Source organism: Apaloderma vittatum, unplaced genomic scaffold (genome assembly GCF_000703405.1).
Source record: "Apaloderma vittatum isolate BGI_N311 unplaced genomic scaffold, ASM70340v1 scaffold2709, whole genome shotgun sequence".
Lineage (NCBI taxonomy): Eukaryota > Metazoa > Chordata > Aves > Trogoniformes > Trogonidae > Apaloderma > Apaloderma vittatum.
Genome location: NW_009733337.1, coordinates 73729 through 82574, shown reverse-complemented (window position 1 = coordinate 82574; position 8846 = coordinate 73729). Strand labels below are relative to the sequence as shown.

The 8846-nt window shown below is 43.7% G+C and overlaps 1 protein-coding gene across 1 annotated transcript in view; it reads left to right on the top strand.

Moving 5' to 3' along the window:
* The first annotated feature begins 8627 nt into the window (after positions 1–8627).
* Positions 8628–8846, top strand: part of LAPTM4B (lysosomal protein transmembrane 4 beta) — a 60914-nt gene continuing 60695 nt past the window's right edge. Inside the window, exon 1 of the mRNA XM_009875825.1 lies at positions 8628–8771. Within this exon, the coding sequence (XP_009874127.1) occupies positions 8676–8771 (96 nt within the window). The 5' untranslated portion in view covers positions 8628–8675. The remainder of the gene's footprint in view (positions 8772–8846) is intronic.

Sequence of the window (8846 nt, the reverse complement as noted above, 5' to 3'; positions counted from 1 at the left end):
CACGTGCTCAGCAAGTCAACTGTCAGGGGGATTCAGGACAGACTGCCGAAGGGGGCAAACTCAGTTGGCATTTTCACAACAAAGCCACCAGCTACTGTGGCACGTTCTTCAGGCTTGGCTGGCCAGGAAGTAACCTCCATTGGTGATTCCGTATGAAGCAGTAGATGTGTGTCTTGGCAGAGGATGTGACACGAGGCGAAAGTTGAGTGCTTTTCTGTGCACAGAATAACAGAATACGGGTGAGACTGGAAGTTTCTGTAAAGCTCTGTGGTAAACCTCTGCCTGCAGTGAACACCAGTGAGAAGAACTTTATGGCATACCCTGGAGTTTGCTCAGAAGTCCAGCAAACTTGGAAGAGAGCATGGAAAAGAAACAACTCTCTAGATACTCAGAGTAATGATGGTGATGCTGTTCAGTTGCTTTGAAGTTGCTGATAAATCAAAGCTCAGATTTTTAGTGCTTAATGTGCTAAAGACCAAAATAGACCAGGGGAAAACCTAAGCACCAAGTAAACTGGCACGTTTACTGCTTGAAACCTGACTAGCATTTGAAAGGACAAAGCTGGGAAGTGTTTGCTGTGTAACTTACAGGCAGTAATAAATTACAATTATGGAGGATGTGTTGTTTTAATTCTTCTTGACTGTACTCAAAAATCACTGTTGGTTCTCAATAGGACGGAAGAAAATGATTTATCACTAGACTGAGAATGATAATGGAAGACAAAATGATCACGATATCTACTAGATGCAAACAAAAAAAAGCAAAACTGGGGGGAATATCTACGTTCTTCTATGTTAAAAAAAAAAAAAAAGAAAAGAGTGAGCTTTTTCATAAAAAGCAGAAATCCCCATAATTGCATAATGAAAAAGGGAATAAAATCTGGCAACATTCCCGGTGTTGAGCTATACTCAAATGAATCCATAAATTAAACATTAACTAATCTAACTAATGGAACTAAAAGGAAGTAAATACTGTTTGATGTATATTAGCTTTTCTTAGAAGATCTGTCTCTCCTATCAATCAAAGACCTGTGACCGCTCTGACCGCCAATTCAACACAGCATTAAAACCTGACACTGAGATTTCCTTTGCTCAAGCAGTCTGGCAACACAGCAAGCTCTTTATCCAACAGCTCAATCTCATCCTCATATGCTGTATTTCGTATTCTATAATTGGCTACAGTCTATGGATAAAATGTACTCATCTGTACTGGTGAGTTTAATACCATGTCCAGCTTAAGCATTCAGGCCAAAAGGCCAAAAATCTCTGAGCATGACCTTCACTGGGTTCCTATAATAAAAGTTCAAGTGTAAAGTCCAGGATGTTTGAATCTGAGTAGTGAAGACGAATGGGCGATGTAATCCCAGTATTGTGTTCATCATTTAAATAAATACTATTATGTGTGATGCCTGCAGTTTTAAAGGCTTTTTACAGAACTTGCTAGATCTCCACACAGGTGAGAGAAGCAATAAGCATGCTTAAAGGACTGGAGGCAGTGTCTGATGAAGAGAGAATTAATTTATCAAAAAGACTTACTGTAGAGTAGAAGTTACTAGGGTATGAGGTGCTAAGGGTCTCATTAGCCTGGTGGAGGAAAAGATTATGAGTTTGAGTTGGATACAAGACACCTGTGTTTACCAATTTGGGTGATAAAGGTCGGAACCAAGCCGTCAGGATTAGTGGTAGGGTCTCCGCTTCTCAGTGTCTCCGCACATGCCGAGCCAGCAAAGGGAAAAAGCCAAAGCTCTCCCACCCCATGGGTATAAGGCAGGGCACAAGGTTCACTATCACTATTTAGCTCAGAAATCTAAAGTTATTACAGAAATTCACAGACTTCCCAAGGAAAAAGGAGAGAGAATTGATGTTCTTTCCTTCTTGCTAAGGTACTGGTTGATGGTAAAAAGTATTCATTTTGTAAACATTTTTATTAATATCAATTGTCTTCAGTCAAAATTTTATAAGCACTTAAAATTTCTCCTGAACTTGCAGATTATTACTAACAAAAAATTTTTCTAGTGAGTCATCCAGAAGCTCAAAATCAGTAAACTTGTCATGCCTTGATTCTTCTGCGGGGCTGCAGAGGTGCCCTGTGTGGGAGGACGCTGTGTCCTGTGCTGGTCACAGCCAGTGCCAGATGGTTTTAACTCCAGTGTAAACACCCTCCAAACACTGAAACTTCAGTGAGGGGAGTGTGTGGAAACCCTGTGCAAATGCACTTAAGAAAGAACAGCAGCGGAAAGGGAGTGGACATGAAAAAGCCACCTGAGCAGAAACAGAAGATCCACATGGAAGGAGACATCGTTGAGGACATGATGGGGCATGTGCTTTTGGGAGGAGACACTCCACGCTGGAGCAGGTATGCCTTGAGGGGACTGCAGTCCATGGATAGCATATTGTATCTGACACTGAAGAAAGACTTCCAGTACGTCATCAAATTGCAAATCAGCTGCCAGGCAAATAATTAGATAATTGCCTAGGCTATTTTTGAGGTTTCTAGCGAATCCAGCACAGATGGTTTCTTATGCGAAAATGTTAAAATCAATCTGCAAGGCTAGCATGAATGGGAAGGCCAGAAGGAAAAGGAAAGAGATGGATGTCAGTGTACTCCAGAGCCCACCAGCTTTCTTGAGAGTCCTGTATCTTCACAGCAAAACTGAAAGGCTTTCAAGTCAGAAAAGGAGAAAAGGAAGGAGGAAATAAAGCAAGCTTTTTCTCACAGACCATTTGAGCTCTTCTGATTCACAAGAGCAACATATTAAAATATTTAAACAATACTTTTTTTTTTTAAATCAGCAACTTTAAACACAATTAGGAAGCTGGGGCCCAAGGGAGCTAGAATTGCAAGTAGAGTTTACCATCCTGAAAGAACATTTATAAGTATACCAGTTGTTGAAGAAATTAGAACCACCATCTTCTATAAGGCATATTACGACAAAATGTCCCAGAAGTGAGCTAAAAAGGTCCAGACATTTCTCTCAAGAATTTTTTAAAGGTCAGAAGAGAATTTAAAAAGAAAGAGGGGGAAAAAAAAGTAATTTGTTGTCCGTTGTTTGATACTGAAGCATGAGAATTTTACTAGCTCTGTGCAACAAGCAGTTGTTCAAGTTGTGCCATTGGCTCTCTTATAGGGTTCTAAGAAGTATTCTGAATTGTAACATGCTGAAGAAAATTATTCTTCTGACTCTGATTTTTTTACACAACTCAGGAGAATGAATAACCTCTTGATCCCATTTTGATTGTGGCTGCAGTCCTATTTTAATGCATGTTGTCCAGTCTTTGTGGCAAGGAGATAGTGTCAGACATTTATTGGAGCATTACTTTTTTTAGAAAGTGTATTTTTTTCAACTTTGTTGCATTAAATATTTCTGTAGCCCTGAATACTTGAATTATTTGCAGCCATCCTGAAGGCTCTGAAGCAAGCCGAACAACAACTCAAACTCTTAAAATGATGCTTTACTACAATCATAGTCAATTTCCCAATATTGTCACTGCCCTGTGCCCAAGGGTAATACCCAGACCTTGGTTTCCGGACAATGCTTAACCCCTTTCTTGCCTTTTCTTAACCTGGACAAATACAGAACAATTAACAGCTTGTTTGCTCACTCTGAAGCGCATGGCTAATCCTGCAAGCAAAAGATGTTGTTCCCTTGAGCTGTCTTTTTGTGTATGTGAGGTAGGCAATGATGGCAACAGTGTAATTGAATTATTCAAGGACAACTCAAGTATGCTCCACTACCTCTGTGGACTGTGAGTATAGATGGAAGGTGGGAATGAGAAGCAAGTTCCAGCCACCTGCCCTCTTCAAGCAATCTTCTTCATATAGCTTTTTAAAAAGTTGGTACTTTCTAGTGCTCACTAAAATTGGTTACTGCTAGAATGCATAAGAAAACACCAAATGGATCAGAACTTCCTCTGGCAGGAGGGAGAAGTTGTCCCCCAGAGTGAGAAGATCATGGAGGACACATCGGGGAGTGCAGAGCAGAAGGAGGACTTTTTGGACTTTTTTGATTTTTTTTAGCAACTTGAAGCACGGAGAATTGGCAATGAATTGAAGCTGGGTTGGATCTTTCCCCAGCTGACCAGTGTAGCCCTCAGGGCGTGCTGTGGGCAGCAAGTGGCTGTAGGAAATTAGTGATTTACAGCTCTACTGTGGTAAGGAGGGGCAGGCGAGAGCTATGAGTCTGCATTTCTCTTCTGGAAATATTCTCTGTGAGGTTTTGACCCTGTGCTTTGTTTCATTTCAGAATCAAATGTTCATTTGTAAAAACTTCTTACTATATCATGGATCTCACTGGAAGAATAATCTGTTTTTTTCAGCACAACTAAGACAAGTGTTTCTAAGTGGGCTGTTTATTCACTTGAGTTTATATCACTCTCTGGGCAAGGCAGTAATACTGTTCCTCTTCAAGTTTGATGTATAAAGATTGTCTCTTGTCCATCCAGGTGACAAAATTCAGATCTCATCCAGTTCAGAAGTTGCTACTGGTACATCTCAAATAATCTTCTCCATTCTGGCTGTAAGATCAAGTGTAGTGGATTCACAATCATCACTGTAAAACATGTTTGTCGTTTCTTGTTTTACAAGGCAAAGGGAATGGCTGTGGTTATGGGTCTGTAGCCGTGACAACACTCAGACTCCGAAATGAATCAGTAAACACTGAGTTTTGTATATTTGCAACCACTTCATTTCTGCAGCAGCCAAAGTGTCTTCTCAAATTCTGTTTGCCTGCAGAAAAAATGGATTGGCGTGCATCGGAGCGCAGTGACCCTCCAGCTGTAATCTGTGTTGTGACTACTTCCCTTTTACTGTCCGTTGCATCTTTTTGTTTTGATTCATTTTGCAGCCATGTCTTTGTCTTCACAGCTAGTAGCAAGGGGAGCAAGCTGGGATCAGTGTCAGGGGGGTATCCCCAGGGCCAGTGGAGCTCTGTGCAAGGCCACAGCAGCTCTTGTGCCTGTGCAGTCAGTTGTTCACAGGAACTGAAGACTATAATTGCTGCAAGGCACAGACTGGGTTTTCCATCCGCAAAGTGGTATGCCACAGGCATAAAAATAGAAAGGAGTAGATTGGACTTAATTTCTCTAAATTCTGCTGATGCCGTGAAAAGGCCGAAATCAGAACTTAATAACCTTGATGTCTATTAAGCAGGTATTCTTTATTGCAGCGCTGGGCACGCCTGGGATAGCTCCACCTGGTGTGTGCCCCGAGAAAGGCCAGACATACAGCTTTTATACAGTTTAGATGTACATATTCATGCAATTTCCGAGAAGTCATTAACATGTTGCCGCCCACTCCCACATGCATAATACAGTCTTTAGGTGGTCGTCAGGGTCTCTGGTGGTCGTTTTACTTCATCATGATAGTCTTCATCAGGCTGTCCTGTTGATGGGCTCCATTCAGTTAACTCCTTGTCTTTGCTAAGAGACCCCTAGGCTGGTCCTGCGTATCTTAATGACCCTTGGGAGTCCTGGGGCATTCCATCTTTGAAGAGTGTCCTGCCCTTGGGGATAAGCTCTGCTTGTGGAATACCTGTCTCACACCTCCATTGTCCCACTGATTCTGTATGGTAAGAGCATCCTGAGTCTTTTACATACCAGCTAAAACTGCAGTTCTGGCTATAACTATGGCTCCAGCTAAAACCACAGCTTCACTGCCTTTATACTTCTCTGGACTTCTAGAGTTGGTTATAAATCAGGAGTGTGATATGAAGCCTGATGATTCCTGATCTTTCCCATAAGACTTTTTGAATGGAAACTGAAGTAATTAGCGTTCACCTTCTCATTCTTCCTTCTTTTCTCTTCTGAGAAAATCCAGGTTAAAGCCATTGATGGGAAACTGTAAGCAAAAAGAAGACATGGAATTTGTTTTTCCTGACAGAGATGAGAGCTGGAGGGGCTATGTTAAAAGCAGCTATTGCTTCTGGCAACTCCAGGGCTTGGGGTTAGAATCATAGAATTGTCAGGGTTGGAAGGGACCTTAAAGATCATCTAGTTCCAATGCCCCTGCCGTGGGCAGGGACATCCCCCACTAGATCAGGCTGCTCAGACCCCCATCCAACCTGGCCTTAAAAACTTCCAGGGATGGGGCTTCCAGCCCCTCTCTGGGCAACCTGTGCCAGTGTCTCACCACTCTCAGGTGGAAGAACTTCTTCCTAACGTCCAGTCTGAACCGATCCCTCTCTAGCTTTAATCCGTTTCCTCTAGTCCTATCACTACCCGACATCCTAAAAAGTCCCTCACCACCTTTCTTTTAGGCCCCCTTGAGATACTGGAAGGCCACAATAAGGTCTCCTCGGAGCTTTCTTTTCTCCAGACTGAACAGCCCCAACTCTCTCAGTCTGTCTTCATAGGAGAGGTGCTCCAGACTCTGATCATCCTCGTGGCCCTTCTCTGGACACGCTCCAGCACGTCCATATCTTTCTTGTGCTGTGGGCTCCAGAACTGGACGCAGTGCTCCAGGTGGGGTCTCACAAGAGTGGAGTAGAGGGGGAGAATCACCTCCCTCGACCTGCTGGCCACACACCTCTTGATGCAGCCCAGGAGACGATTGGCTTTCTGGGCTACAAGTACCCACTGATGGCTCATGTTGAGCTTCTCGTCCACCAGTACCCCTAATACCAGTTCCTCCTGCCCAGCTGCAGCTTGTTGTGTTCCTCCTCCCCAGCTTGTTGTGTCCCTCCTGGGCTGACATATGTGAAGAGTGAGAGACAGTTAAGAAAGAGTTTATAAGAAGAGAAGGCAATCAGGAGCAGGGTTCAGTCTGACAAGTGTACCTTTATACGATATTTTTTACACTTTTATACCTCTCTCTGTATGATCCCCATCTTTACTCCTTCCCAATCCCCTTCCTCTAATCATTCCTTTCTAAGTTTTGCATAGTCCCCCTCAAGTATCCCAAATCCTCTTGCTTCTCTCGTTTGTCCCTTCTTATCAGTTACATAGCCTCCAAAGCTTCACCTGGAGCTCTTCAATGGCCAATTAATCAGTAACCGGAGACTTTTGATCTTTGGCATTGTCTCCATTGTCCCTTGTCTGCCAGGTCTGCTTCTGTGTGTCCTTGTTTATCACATTGCTCTTTAATTATTACCGCCTTTCCTTTGAAAAGGTCAGGTCCTTGGTCAGATAACCTTCTCGAAGGAGATGCTCTTACCTTCCACATACACTTACAAGGTATATATACAAGGGCTTAGTCTCCAACTTGCTAAATTTCTGGAATTAAAGGATAAGGTATCTCAGGGTTCCCAGTGAGATAGTCCAGACCACATTGTTTGGGGTTTTCTTTTGGAGTCTTGAATATTTATTTTGTCAATATGGATGATTCTTTTTACTAGAATTTTAGTGTAATTTTTAAATACAAGTCTTGAAAATACAATATTTAGCTTACACATATAGTCAAAATTATAAGTGTAGTGCCCAGTGACTTTTCTCTTTATGCAGAAAAAAACCCAAAGCCAAAAACCAAACCAACCCAAGTACGAAGCTCTGATTTTTTTACAAGGACAAACTAAGAAGAAAGGTTACGTAAAGTTCCTACTTGAAAGTATTTTAAATCTAATTTACTATAGTGGCTTTACAAGTAAGGATAAGGTATAGTCAGAATCATATCTCTGTGCCAAGATGGCTTTTATCTTGGAGCGCCTGTTCTGTGCAAACATATGTATGAAACAAAGAAGAGCCCCAAAGCAACCATATAGGGAAATATTTGAGTACTTTTCCATGTTTTATTTTGATGATAAATTGTGAAATTTGGCAGGAAGCCAAGATAGATGGGCGTAAATAACTTATTCTCAAGGTCAGGCTAGGCATAGAGACCTCCTGGTAGAATTTTCTTTATTTCCTCTAGAGAATGATACAAGTCTTAAACAGTAAAACATGAAAAAGTCAACTGCTTCGTAGGAAGTTTAGCTTCTATCTGCATCAGTGCTTGAATACACAGCATTGGGTCCTTCTTCCAAATGGTGCTTCCCTCTCATCACCATCAGGGCATTAACTGCAGGTAGTGATAATGAGGTTAATGTTAACTTGTGTAACAGTTACACGAGGCAATTCCAGCCTCCTTAATAGCAGCGACTTTGTGAGTGGATTAGGAAGGCACTGTCAAAGAAAATAAATGCTCAGGGATTCAGGAGCTGGGGCAAATCCAAAGCATTCCATGATGTCCTCCGATACTGTCTTTATAGTGAGATGGAGCTTTATTTCAACTGGTTTGCCAGCCGGGAATTGGTAGGAGAGCTTTGCTAAGGCAGCGGCGTCACGGATTCTCTCTCGTCACCACAGGATGGGGTGCCGGAGGAGGGGGTGGGTAGGACCACCAGGAGAATGACACCTTCCCACTGCCCCTTATATGTTTGGGACACGCAGGCCGGGCTGTGAACTCACTGAATTCCCTCAGCTTTGTGGGTTTTTTAAAACCCTTTCAGATCGCTCCGGAGCTCTGGTGGGCACGGAAGGGTTGGAAGGCGTGATCGCGGTCTTAGCAGAGGTGCGGAGACCACCTGGGGAACCGGCGGGGACTTCACACACTCCCCCTCCTCCTTTCCCTCCCTCCTTCAGGGTGGGTCCCTGCGTTCTCGGTCCCGCCCGCCGTGAGGGGCGGCCCTAACCCCGGCTCCCGTCCCGGTCCCGCCTCCGCGGAGAGGCGCCGGAGGACCGCGGAAAGCCGGGGGAGCCGCGGAGATGCTGAGCTCTCCCTGGGCGCGTTTTTATTCCAACAGCTGCTGTCTCTGCTGCCATGTTCGCACCGGGACTATCATCCTCGGAATCTGGTACCTGGTAAGCGTCCCCCACAAGCTGTCCCTGTCTCCCAGCCCCTGGGGGTGTCCCCCCCACCCCGGTCACTCGTCACCG